Here is a 13,908-nt window from a genome sequence, read left to right as displayed (position 1 = left end):
GACTGACTTTTAAGGGTTAGTTATTGCTTGGCAAAGGTCTGGACGATCTCATAGATTCTGTGATAGACCATTTCTCTAAGACTGCCTGTGAGAGTAGGTAGACCTTCCAGGGGTTTTGGTCGCTTTAATTTTTGTGGTACATGGTGCTCCAGACTGTATGCAAATGCCACGTTGCAAGGAGTTTCACATGGCTCCAAGTGACAATATATGGGCTACAGGCGTTTACAGCCTTTCACCTCCTGTTCTGCACCTTTGCCAGAAAGGCTCAATGATGCCATGCAGATGGATACCCTTCTTCAGATATGTGGCTGGCTCTCTGCATTTCTTCCTGCCTGGATGAGCATTATGTCCAACCAGTGGATCTTGGATATTTTTCGGGTAGGCTACAAGCTGGAATGAGCCGAACCTCTGACAAGTTGGTGCGTGGATTCTCCTAGTCGGTCGGACAAAGCGCTCAGGGTTCATGGCACCGTTCAGCGCTTGCTGGTATTCAAGCTGTACAGTTGATACCGCCTGACCTCTCTAACTCAAGCAGATTCTTTTTAAACTTTATCGTGCCAAAGAAAGCCTCATAAAATTGGAGGCCTATTCTGGATCTTCAATATGTGATTGCGGCTCTCAAGATTCTCCACTTCTGTATGGAGACCATGCATTTGGTCATTGCAGCAGTGGCTCCAGTAGAGTTTCTTGCCTCTCTTGATCTCACAGTAGTGTAGTTGCACTTTCCCATTTTTCTGGCCCACTGCTAATTTTTGCAGTTTCATGTTCTGGAATAGCATTACCAGTTCTTGGCCCTGTCCTTTGAGCTGGTGACAGTACCCCAGACCTTCACCAAGGTGATGGTGGTAGTGGCGGCTTACCTATGAAAGATGGGTCTCCAGGTTCAGCCTCACTTGGACAACTGGCTGATTAGAGCTCCCTCGTTGGCCGAGGGATTGCACATGGTGGAGCGGGTGCTCCAGGTGTTGGAAGTTCTGAGTTGGATTGTCAACTTCAGGAAGAGCCATCTGATGCGACCTAGTCGCTGGAATATCTGGGAGTCCTTTTAAATGAGTCTCTAGAGTCGGGAGTGGTACCGAAGGACTGGAGAAGGGCGGATGTGGTCCCTTGGAATGGGCCTCAAAGTGACAGGCTGGGTCAAGAACTGCTTGAGTGGAAGGCGACAGAGGGTAGTGATCAGTGGAGATCACTCTGAGGAAAGAGAGTTGACTAGTGGTGTTCCTCAAGGTTCTGTTCTTGGGCCTGTTTATTACATTTTTATAAGTGATATTTCTGAAGGGCTGTTGTGTAAGTTTTGCCTGTGTAATAGAGTAGATGGTGTGAATAACATGAAGAAAAAAAATTTGGCAGCTAAAATTTAATGCTAAGACATGCAAAGTCATGCATTTGGGCTGCAAAAACCTGAAGGAACCGTATAGTTTAGAGCAGTGGTCTCAAACACGCGGCCTGGGGGCCACATGCGGCCCTCCAGGTACTATTTTGAGGCCCTCAGTATGTTTATCATAGTCACAAAAGTAAAATAAAAGTTTCTTGATCATATGTCTCTTTAGCTATAAATAACAATATTATTATTAAGTCAGCCAAAAAGAAAGATTTATAAATTATAAAGAGTTTTATCTCATGCAAAATTGTCATTTCTTTAATAAGACATTAACTATTTTTTTCTGAGGCCCTCCAAGTACCTACAAATCCAAAATGTGGCCCTGAAAGGGGTTTGAGTTTGAGACCACTGGTTTAAAGGGTGAAGAACTTATATGCATGACAGAAGAGCGGGACTTGGGTGTGATTGTATGTGATGATCTAAAGGTAGCCGAACAGGTTGAAATGGTGATGGTGAAAGCTAGAAGGATGCTGGGGTGCTTAGGAAGAGGTATGGCCAGTAGGAAAAAGGAGGTATTGATGCCCCTGTATAAGACTCATACCTCATTTAGAATATTGTGTACAATTCTAGAGACTGCATCTTCAATAAGATATAAAAAGGATGGAGTCTGTCCAGAGGAAGGCTACTAAAATGGTGCATGGTCTTCATCATAAGGCGTATGGGGACAGATTTAAAGATCTCAATTTGTATACTTTAGAGGAAAGGCAGGAGAGGGGAGATATGATAGAGACATTTAAATATTCATGTGGTGTAAATGCTTATGAGTCAGATCTTTCATTTGAAAGGAAGCTCTGGAACGAGAGGGCATAGAATGAAGTTAAGAGGTGATAGACTCCGGAGATATCTAAGGAAATACTTTTTTACAGAAAGGGTGGTAGATGCGTGGAATAGTCTCCCAGAGGACGTGGTGGAGACACTGTCTGAATTCAAGAAGGTATGGGATAAGCACGTGGGATCTCTTAGAGCAGTGTTTCTCAACTCGGTCCTGGAGTACCCCCTTGCCAGTCAGGTTTTCAGGGCATCCACAATGATTATACATGAAATAAATTTGCATATACTGGAGGCAGTGAATGCAAATCAAGTTTATGCATATTCATTGTGGATATCCTGAAAACATTACTGGCAAAGGGGTTCTCTAGGACTGAGTTGAGAAATACTTTCTTAGAGAGAGAAATGATGGATTGTTACTGTGGATGGGCAGACTAGATGGGCCCTTTGACCTTTTTCTGCCATCATATACATAGTAACATAGTAGATGACGGCAGATAAAGACCCGAATGGTCCATCCAGTCTGCCCAATCTGATTCAATTTAAATTTTTTTTTTTTTTTTTTTAATTTTTCCTTTTTAGCTATTTCTGGGCAAGAATCCAAAGCTTTACCCAGTACTGTGCTTGGGTTCCAACTGCCGAAATCTCTGTTAAGACTTACTCAAGCCCATCTACACCCTCCCAGCCATTGAAGCCCTCCCCTGCCCATCCTCCACCAAACGGCCATACACAGACACAGACCGTGCAAGTCTGCCCAGTAACTGGCCTAGTTCAATATTTAATATTATTTTCTGATTCTAAATCTTCTGTGTTCATCCCACGCTTCTTTGAACTCAGTCACAGTTTTACTCTCCACCACCTCTCTCGGGAGCGTATTCCAGGCATCCACTATCCTCTCCGTAAAGTAGAATTTCCTAACATTGCCCCTGAATCTACCACCCCTCAACCTCAAATTATGTCCTCTGGTTTTCCCATTTTCCTTTCTCTGGAAAAGATTTTGTTCTACATTAACTACCCTTCAAGTATTTGAACGTCTGAATCATATCTCCCCTGTCTCTCCTTTCCTTCCAGTCTCTCCTCATACGTCTTCTGGCGCAAGCCTCCTATCATTTTCGTCGCCCTCCTCTGGACCGCCTCAAGTCTTCTTACGTCTTTCGCCAGATAAGGTCTCCAAAACTGAACACAATACTCCAAGTGGGGCCTCACCAATGACCTGTTCAGGGGCATCAACACCTTCTTCCTTCTACTGACTACGCCTCTCTTTATACAGCCCAGCATCCTTCTGGCAGCAGCCACTGCCTTGTCATACTCTTTTTTCGCCTTTAGATCTTCGGACACTATAACCCCAAGGTCCCTCTCCCCGTCCGTGCATATCAGCTTCTCTCCTCCCAGCATATACGATTCCTTCCTATTATTAATCCCCAAATGCATTACTCTGCATTTCTTTGCATTGAATTTTAGTTGCCAGGCATTAGACCATTCTTCTAACTTTTGCAGATCTTTTTTCATATTTTCCACTCCCTCTTCGGTGTCTACTCTGTTACAAATCTCTTGGTATCATCTGCAAAAAGGCACACTTTTCCTTCTAACCCTTCAGCAATGTCACTCACAAACATATTGAACAGGATTGGCCCCAGCACCGAACCCTGAGGGACTCCACTAGTCACCTTTCCTTCCTTCGAGCGACTTCCATTAACCATCACCCTCTGGCATCTGTCCGATAGCCAGTTTCTGACCCAGTTCACCACTTTGGGTCCTAACTTCAGCCCTTCAAGTTTGTTCAACAGCCTCCTATGAGGAACTGTATCAAAGGCTTTGCTGAAATCCAAGTAAATTACATCTAGCATATGTCCTCGATCCAGCTCTCTGGTCACCCAATCAAAAAATTCAATCATGTTCGTTTGGCACGATTTACCTTTTGTAAAGCCATGTTGCCTCGGATCCTGTAACCCATTAGATTCAAGGAAGTACACTATCCTTTCTTTCAGCAACACTTCCATCATTTTTCCAACAACTGAAGTGAGGCTCACCGGCCTGTAGTTTCCTGCTTCATCCCTTTGACCACTTTTATGAATAGGGACCACATCCGCTCTCCTCCAATCCCCAGGAATCACTTCCGTCTCCAGAGATTTGTTGAACAAGTCTTTAATAGGACTCGCCAGAACCTCTCTGAGCTCCCTTAGTATCCTGGGATGGATCCCGTCTGGTCCCATCGCTTTGTCCACCTTCAGTTTTTTAAGTTGCGCATAAACACCCTCCTCCGTGAATGGCGCAGAATCTACTCCATTTTTTCGTGTAACTTTGCCAGACAATCTCGGTCCTTCTCCAGGATTTTCTTCTGTGAACACAGAACAGAAGTATTTGTTTAGCACATTTGCTTTCTCCTTATCACTCTCCACATATTTGTTCCCAGCATCTTTTAGCCTAGCAATTCCATTTTTTATCTTCCTCCTTTCACTAATATATCTGAAAAAATTTTTATCTCCCTTTTTTACAGTTTTAGCCATTTGTTCTTCCGCCTGTGCCTTCGCCAAACGTATCTCTTTCTTGGCTTCTTTCAGTTTCACTCTGTAGTCCTTTCTGCTCTCCTCTTCTTGGGTTTTTTTTATATTTCACGAACGCCAACTCTTTCGCCTTTATTTTCTCAGCCACTAGGTTGGAGAACCATATCTGCTTCCTTTCTCTCTTGTTTTTATTGATTTTCTTCACATAAAGGTCCGTAGCCATTTTTATTGCTCCTTTCAGCTTAGACCACTGTCTTTCCACTTCTCTTATGTCCTCCCATCCTAACAGCTCTTTCTTCAGGTACTTTCCCATTGCATTAAAGTCCGTACGTTTGAAATCTAGGACTTTAAGTATCGTGCGGCCGCTCTCCACTTTAGCCGTTATATCAAACCAAACCGTTGATGATTGCTACTTCCCAGGTGAGCACCCACTCAAACATTAGAGATACTCTCTCCATTTGTGAGGACCAGATTCAATATCGCTTTTTCCCTTGTGGGTTCCTTCACCATTTGTCTGAGCAGAGCCTCTTGAAAGGCATCCACAATCTCCTTACTTCTTTCCGATTCCGCAGACGGAACATTCCAGTCCGCATCCGGCAGGTTGAAATCTCCCAACAGCAGAACCTCCTCTTTCCTTCCAAACTTTTGGATATCCACAATCAGATCCTTATCAATTTGCTGCGATTGAGTCGGAGGTCTGTAGACTACACCCACGTAGATAGAAGTTCCATCTTCTCTTTTCAGAGCAATCCATATGCTTCTTCCTCTCCCCAGGTCCCTTGCATTTCGGTTGCTTGGATATTGATCTTTTCATAGAGAGCTACTCCTCCACCTTTATGACCATCTCTGTCCTTCCTAAAAAGATTATATCCCGGTATGTTTACATCTCATCCATGTGATTCACTGAACCATGTCTCTGTGATAGCAACAATATCTAGATTTGCCTCTAACATCAGGGCTTGCAGATCATGAACTTTGTTGCTTAGACTGCGAGCATTTGTGGTCATCGCTTTCCAGCTATTTTTCAGCGATAATCTCCTTTTTCGTATGGATTTTTGTGTCGTTTCACTTTCCGTTGCAATACTAAGAAATGAGTTGCTGATATTGCTTATGTTGCAGCCTTTACTACCATCACATCTTTTCTTTTGCCGGGGGTGGTCTTTATAATTGTCCTTCGTACATACACCACCCCCACCTTCTAGCTTCTATAATTTTTCAGATGGATTAGGGAAATTATATCTTAAGCGTGCATTCTTAGAGAAGCGAGCTTATTCTATCAGAGAGGTAATAATATCTTAGGTGGAGTACTCTACTAGCTGATATTTGCCGTGTGACTACAGGATCAGTTCTTCGTACATTTGCTGAATTTTACAGATTTGATATAGGCATCTACTGTATTTTCACGCATATAACGCACGCGTTATACACGATTTTACAAACCGAGCATAACCATGCGCGTTATATGCGTGAGCGCGTTTTACAATTTGTTTTTTACATTGCTGGTTCCACCCCCCCAGACGTCCGATTCATCCCCCAGCCCTGAAAGCCTGATGCCCCACCCCGAAGGATCGCTGGCCCTCCCACCCTGAAGGACCGCTTGCACCCCCCCCGACGTCCGATTCAACCCCCAGCCTCCCCCGCACCGTTTGCGGTGGAGAAGCAGCCTACCGTGGGTTCGCGATGCCAGTGAGCCCTACTGCTTCCTCTGCCGGCGGTCCCGCCCCTTCTCTGAGCCCTGCGCTGCTTCCTCTGCTGTGGTCCCACCCCTTCTATGACATCAGAGAAAGGGCGGGATCACGGCAGAGGAAGCAGCGCAGGGCTCAGAGAATGGGCAGGACCGCCGGCAGAGGAAGCAGCAAGGCTCACTGGCATCGCAAACCCACGGTAGACTGCTTCTCCACCGCAAACGGTGCAGGGGGGCTGGGGGATGAATCGGACATCAGGGGGGGTGCGAGTAGTCCTTCAGGGTTGGGGTGTGAGCGGTCCTTCAGGGTGGGGGGGCCAGCGGTTCTTCGGGGTGGGGCATCAAGCTTTCAGGGTGGGGACAGGACTTCAAGGGGGACAGGCAGATTTTTAAGGGGGGACAGGCAGGAGCAGGGCGGCGATTCGGGGCAGAGCGGTAAGAGGAAAGTCGGAATGGCAAGGCAGGAGGAGGTTTTAATTCAATGAGCAGCATGCGCGGTATACGCGTGTGCGCGCTATCTGTTAATTTATTTACATAAATTTTGGTTTCCCGCGCGCTATACCAGTGTGCGCGTATTACACGGGTGTGCGTTATATGCGTGAAAATACGGTAAGTGGAATCATTTTTGGGGTAGAAGTCCTTTGAGCAAGGCTTTCTTTTTCTTGCCTACTTTAACAGCTTCGATACATCCCACAGGTTCAAGGCCTGGTAAGGTTGAAAGAACATAAAAATTATATCCTTATCTGTTAAATGTGTCTCCTTTAGTCCTACCAGAACAATCCAGAGTCTCACCTGTCTGCTATGTTGTCAATTTTGGCTGTTAAGGCTTGTTTGAAGTTTATTTCTTTTGTAATTACAAGTATTGTTTTCATATACAGTTTCATATTGTGGGGTGTTCTATTTTTTTAAATTTCATGCAGTTTAATTTGTTAGTTTTTGGTCAACCCAATCCCCATTGTTTTGCAATCTGAAACATTGGGTATCTATAGCTATACAACTTTTTTTCTGTTTCTTTATCTACTTGTTGACAGATACAAACCAATAGGTTCTGGACTAGTCTGGTATAATTTTTTCTTTGTGTTTGTCCGAGAAGAACTTGATTTAGTACAGGTACAAGATCCTTTATCTGAAATCCTTGGCACCAGCTATTTTGGTGTTTGAAACTTTTCGTTTTTTGAAATGGTAATGTTAATTCAGGAAAAATATAGACCATAAAATTGCCACCAAACTTTATTTCAAAATAAGGCAAGCATTAAACACTTCAAACACAAACATATTCCAAACTATGGAACTGATTCTCACTGCCTCCCTGAGTAGAATCTGTAGCTCTTTATCATTTTTCTAAATTTTGGTTTTTGGAGATTTTTGATTTGGATAAAGGATCTTGTTTGTATCTGTATTTCTATGGTGCTGACTTACTTCTTTATTCAGAAATGGGTTTTGTTTTGGCCATCTCCAGAAAACCTTCATTTGTAACCAAATATGTTGAATCGGATGATGAAGAAATGTTGGATGAAGTTCTTAATGAAGATGTGTCAAATGAAAACTCTGAAAATGACGTTGATGTGAATAGTTTACCTAAAGGTAATTTCATTTTTTTAAATGATGGATGATTTTGACATGCTAGTCCTATTAATTCTATAAATAGATATACTTTTGTTCCTCTAAGTATTTAGGGAGGCAATATTATAAAATACTTTTCTCTATGTAAATCTTATTATCCCAGGACAAGCAGGCGCATATTCTCAACAGTGGGTGACGTCACTGACGCAGCCCGCAACGGACAGCCTCAAAAGCAGACTTGCTTGAAGATCTTTGTAAGAGCTTCCGAGTGCTGCACTGCGCATGCGCGAGTGCCTTCCCGCCCGAGTTATGGCACGCATCTCCTGTGAGGAACTCAGTTTAGCGTTTTCCGTGGAACCAAGAAGTCCTCTTCTTTTCAGCTCTGCAGCCTTCGTTGCCTTCTCTCACCGCGGCTTTTTTATTATTTTACATTTAAGTCGCTGTGCTCGCGTTTTCTGTTCTTCTCCTTCCAAAAAAAAAAGAGAAAAGTTTATTCGATTTTTTTTTTTTTTTCTTTCTTTTTTCATTCAGATCAGCAGCCTTTAGGCCTAGGCCCGGCCGCTCACCTCGTTCGGTACGTCTGACTTTATTTTTTCTATGTCCCGGCCTCTTACTGGGTTCAAAAGGTGTAGGCAGTGCAACAAGACCATTTCCATCACTGATCCCCATAGTCGGTGTATGGTTTGTTTGGGTCCTGAACATTGCCCCGACGCTTGTCTGCGCTGTGCTACCCTTCAACCTCGGGCCTTTCAACACTGTGCCAATTTTCTTCAACTTTTTGACACTATGGACCAACCGCTTGAGAAGGCCTCGACCTCGGCTTCAGGGACGTTCTCGACATCTTAGTCCTCGACCTTGACACCAGCTTCTGCCTCCACTAAGACCTCGACCTCGACACCCTCGGTCTCGAAGGCATCGCCGGCACCTCCTCTGAAGTCATCTTTGACGGGTAAATCTCCTGTCTCTCCTTCAGGTACCATTTCTAAGAAGCCCCCAGAGTCTCAGGCATCCCAGGCCGTATTTACGGTCCTGCCAACCTCCTCGAGACCTCCAGCTAAGCGTGCCTCCAAGCATTGGGAATACTCATCCTCGAGGTCGCCCTCCTTGGAGCGCACAGCTGCACCTTCGAGACCTGATCCTTTTGTCTCGGTGCATATGTTCGAGGACATGTTGAAAGCCATTCTGGCCATTCAGATTTCCTTGGTCGTGTCTCAACTCCTTCTGTCCTCGACCCTGCTTCCTTCGAGCCAGCCTGAGCAGCAGTCTGGGACTCCTGTCAAAGCACCTCGAGGCAAGCCTTGGAAGCCTCGCTGGTTCTCGTCCAGTGACTCTTCACCTACTCATCGGACAATGTCTCCTCAGCCTCGACCGAAGCATCGCTTGAGACATTCGAGGCATCTAGCTTCAAAGCTTCTTAAAGAGACATCTCTGCCACAGAAACCTTCACCTTCTCTGGATACTGAGACTTTAATGCCTCGTTTATCCAAAGCTACCGAGACTTCTTCAAAATCTAAGCATAAGTTTTGCAAAGCTAGTACATCGGCTGCTTCTCCTCGAAGTCCATCGAGGTTGAGGACTCCTCCATCGAGACCGCCTCCGAGGGAGTCTTTTCCTCCTGCCTCGACCCACTCTGTGCCTCGAATTCCGGGGACCTCACCATCGAGGAGTTTGAAGCGCAAACACTCACTAACTCCGCCTCACGCAGGTAGTGCAGTTTCCTCAATTACTGTGCGCCTGGACTCTGAACCTTTGTCTCAATATTCTAGAGAGGTTTCTCCGTCCTACTCCGTTGTTCCTTGGTCTCGTACTCCTCCTCCAGATGTTGCCTCGACCTCGAAGTCTGCTTCTTTTGCCAGATTCTTTTGACATGGGACAAGCTCTTCAACTGGATCTCCATTCTGATTCCGAGTATACACCTGAATACTTGGCTGACATGGAGTTGCCTCATCCACCCAAGGAGACCTTGAGGCTCCCTATGACTCCAGTGTTGAAGCAAACTTTCTTCAGGAATATGGAAACTCCTTATTCGATTACAGCCTTTCCATCCAAGTTGGAATCCAGGTATCGCACAGTACCTTGCAAAGGCTGTGAGAAGTCTCAATTATCCCACCAGTCCTTGGTTGTAGAATCTTCTCTAAAGAAAGCTCATCCATCTAAGCTCTACATTGCGGTTCTTCCAGGCAGGGAGAGCTGTATCCTCCAGGCAGGGAGGACCGTACCATGGACAAGTTTGGCCACAGATTATATCAGAATTCCATGATGGCTAACAGAATTCTTAATTACAACTACACTTTTACTGCTTATTTCAACTATTTCCTCAAGTTGATGCCTAAGTTCTACCCGGCTCTTGAGAAGCAGAGTCTTCCTGAATTTAAACAGATCATCAGAACTCTGTCTCAACTTCGACTCTTTATGCTGCAAGCTACATACGATGCCTTTGAGCTTACTTCTAGATACTCTGCCTTTGCTGTAGCCTTGCGCCGTCTAGCCTGGCTCTGCATTGTTGATATAGATCCCAATCTGCAGGACCGTCTAGCCAACTTACCTTGCCAGGGGAATGAACTCTTTGATGATTCTATTGAAGCTGCTACAAAGCGCCACTCTGAACATGAGCGCTCCTTTGCTTCCTTGATTCGGCCAAAGCCTAAGATTCCTCCTTCTTGGCCATACAAGCAACCACCACGTCGTTATCCTCAAAAAACGACGCCAACTTTCTCCAGGCCTCCACCTAGAAGGCCTCCACAGCGACAGCAGAAAGCACAGCCTCCTACTGCAGCTAAACAAGCTCAGTCTTTTTGACATCCCCAGTCTGAGCATGCCAACCTCCCTGCATCCAATTTCTCTTCTGTCCATCGGAGGTCATCTTCACCATTTTTATCACCAGTGGGAGATGATCACCTCAGATCTCTGGATTCTCACCATTCTTTGAGAGAGATACTCACTTCACTTTCTTCAGGTGCCTCCAGATCGTCCTCCAAGAGAGTGTCCTTCCAATTTGTCGCAACTTCCCCTTTTTCTTCAGGAAGCTCATGCTCTTCTTCACCTTCAAGCTGTCGAGGAGGTCCCTCTAAACCAACGGGACATGGGCTTTTATTCTAGAGAGCTGCACGGGAACGGGGACGACGGGAATCCCGCGGGTTCCCCCTTCGGGTCACAGGGATCCCGTGGGGACGCCCTCTAGGGTCGCGGGAATCCTGTGGGGACGCCTCCGAGGGTCACGGGGTTCCTGCGGGGCTGGATGTACTCAGTCGCGCGGCTCTTCTTCTCCCTACCTGCTCTGCTTGCAGCACAGAGCCGAACGGAAGTCTTCCCACGTCAGTGCTGACGTCGGAGGGCTTAAACAAAGCCCTCCCTCCCTCCGACGTCAGCGCTGACGTCGGGAAGACTTCTGTTCGGCTCTGTGCTGCAGGCAGGGCAGGAAAGGAGAAGAAGAGTAGCCTCGCGGCTCGAGTGGCGTACCAAGGGAGAGGGGCGGTCCGCCTCAGATGCAGCACAGCCGGCCAGGTCTCCTTACTTTTGTGGCGCTTCCCCGACCGACAACAGCCTCGGTCCGACAAACATCCCTGCCCTATAGCCGCGAATCTAAATTATCTTCTTACAGCAGCTGTAAGAAGGTAATTTAGATCCGCGGCTACAGGGTAGAGAGGTTTGTCCGACCGGGCCTGTTCTGTTGTCGGTTGGGTGGGGAAGCGCCACAAAGGTAAGGGGTAGGGAGGGAGAAAGGGAGGAAAGGTGGAGTGGAGAAGAAAAGACGCTTAAGGGAAATGGGTAAAACTGAGGGGGGAGAAGGACGCTGAAAGCACTGGGGAAAGCAAAGGGGTGGAGAAGGACGCTGAAAGGCCATGGAGAAGACGTGGGTGGGTGGGTGGGAGACGGACGCTGAAAGGCACTGGGGAAGACGAGGGGGGGAGAAGGACGCTGAAAGGACATGGGGAAGACAGAGGGGGGAGAAGGACGCTGAAAGGACATGGGGAAGACAGAGGGGGGAGAAGGACACTGAAAGGAAATGGGGAAGAGAGAGTGGGGAGAAGACGCTGGCAGGGAAGAAGACAGAGATGCCAGTCTATGGGGGGAGCGGAGGGAAGAAGATGGGTGCCAGACCAATTTAGAAGGGGGGAGAAAGGGAGAGGCACAGTAACAGAGCAAATGGAAGACGCAGAGGGAAGAGAGACAGTGGATGGAAGGCATTGAATGAGAACATGAGGAAAGCAGAAACCAGGCAACAAAGATAGGAAAAGAATTCTATTTCTATTTTTTTTCGCTTCAGGATAAAGTAGTATATTACCGTATTTTCACGCAGATAACGCGCACCCGTGTATAACGCGCACACGGGTATAGCGCGCAGAAACCACGATATTATGTATAAAAACTTTTGTATACCGCGCTCACGGGTATAACGCGCATGCTGCCCGACTGTCCTTTCGCCCGCCCCGACTCTCCTCTGGCCGCCCCGACTCTCCTTTCGCCCGCCCCGACTCTCCTCTGGCCACCCCGACTCTCCTTTCGCCCTCCACGACTCTCCGTGCGCTGTCCCGACTCTCCGTTTACCCGCCCTGCCCTGCCCCCCCCCCCCCGGCAGGACCACTCGCACCCCCACCCCGAAGGACCGCCGACTCCCCGACAATATCGGGCCAGAAGGGAGCCCAAACCCTCCTGGCCACGGCGACCCCCTACCCCCACCCCGCACTACATTACGGGCAGGAGGGATCCCAGGCCCTCCTGCCCTCGACGCAAACCCCCCCCCCCCCCAACGACCGCCCCCCCCCCCCCCAAGAACCTCCGACCGCCCCCTCATAAATGCTTTTATTAGAAGCTTATGGCTTGCCCACTAAATATCCTCCCTTCTGGAAGACACAGCAGAGAGTCTAATAAGAGCCCACGAGATACAAAAGTTTTTCTACATAGTTCCCACCCCGCCCGACGCCCGATTCACCCCCCCAGCAGGACCGCTCGCACCCCCACCCCGAACGACCGCTCGCACGCGCTCCCACCCGCACCCGCGATCGGAGCAAGAGGGAGCCCAAGCCCTCTTGCCCGGCCGACTCCCCGACAATATCGGGCCGGGAGGGAGCCCAAACCCTCCTGGCCACGGCGACCCCCTACCCCCACCCCGCACTACATTACGGGCAGGAGGGATCCCAGGCCCTCCTGCCCTCGACGCAAACCCCCCTCCCTCCAACGACCGCCCCCCCCAAGAACCTCCGACCGCCCCCCCAGCCGACCCGCGACCCCCCTGGCCGACCCCCACGACACCCCCACCCCCCTTCCCCGTACCTTTGTGTAGTTGGGACAGACGGGAGCCAAAACCGCCTGTCCGGCAGGCAGCCAACGACGGAATGAGGCCGGATTGGCCCATCCGTCCCAAAGCTCCGCCTACTGGTGGGGCCTAAGGCGCGTGGGCCAATCAGAATAGGCCCTGGAGCCTTAGGTCCCACCTGGGTGCGCGGCCTGAGGCACATGGTCGGGTTGGGCCCATGTGCCTCAGGCCGCGCCCCCAGGTGGGACCTAAGGCTCCAGGGCCTATTCCGATTGGCCCACGCGCCGTAGGCCCCACCAGTAGGCGGCGCCTTGGGACGGATGGGCCAATCCGGCCTCATTCCGTCGTTGGCTGCCTGCCGGACAGGCGGGTTTGGCTCCCGTCTGTCCGGCCAACTACCAAAGGTACGGGGAAGGGGGGTGGGGGTGTCGTGGGGGTCGACCAGGGGGGTCGCGGGTCGGCTGGGGGGGCGGTCGGAGGTTCTTGGGGGGGACGGTCGTTGGAGGGAGGGGGGTTTGCGTCGAGGGCAGGAGGGCCTGGGATCCCTCCTGCCCGTAATGTAGTGCGGGGTGGGGGTAGGGGGTCGCCGTGGCCAGGAGGGTTTGGGCTCCCTCCCGGCCCGATATTGTCGGGGAGTCGACCGGGCAAGAGGGCTTGGGCTCCCTCTTGCTCCGATCGCGGGTGCGGGTGGGAGCGCGTGCGAGCGGTCGTTCGGGGTGGGGGTGCGAGCGGTCCTGCTGGGGGGGTGAAT

The 13,908-nt window shown here is 48.9% G+C and overlaps 1 protein-coding gene across 7 annotated transcripts in view; it reads left to right on the top strand.

The window, feature by feature from the left end:
- ATRX (ATRX chromatin remodeler) overlaps window positions 1-13,908 on the top strand; it is a 643,287-nt gene that overhangs the window by 67,364 nt on the left and 562,015 nt on the right. For all 7 annotated transcript variants that reach the window (XM_033946347.1, XM_033946348.1, XM_033946345.1 and 4 more), the window contains one exon: window positions 7,797-7,921. In XM_033946347.1, the coding sequence (XP_033802238.1) occupies window positions 7,797-7,921 (125 nt within the window). The remainder of the gene's footprint in view (window positions 1-7,796; window positions 7,922-13,908) is intronic.

Source organism: Geotrypetes seraphini, chromosome 5 (genome assembly GCF_902459505.1).
Source record: "Geotrypetes seraphini chromosome 5, aGeoSer1.1, whole genome shotgun sequence".
Classification (NCBI taxonomy): domain Eukaryota; kingdom Metazoa; phylum Chordata; class Amphibia; order Gymnophiona; family Dermophiidae; genus Geotrypetes; species Geotrypetes seraphini.
This window is presented reverse-complemented; position numbering and strand designations above follow the sequence as displayed.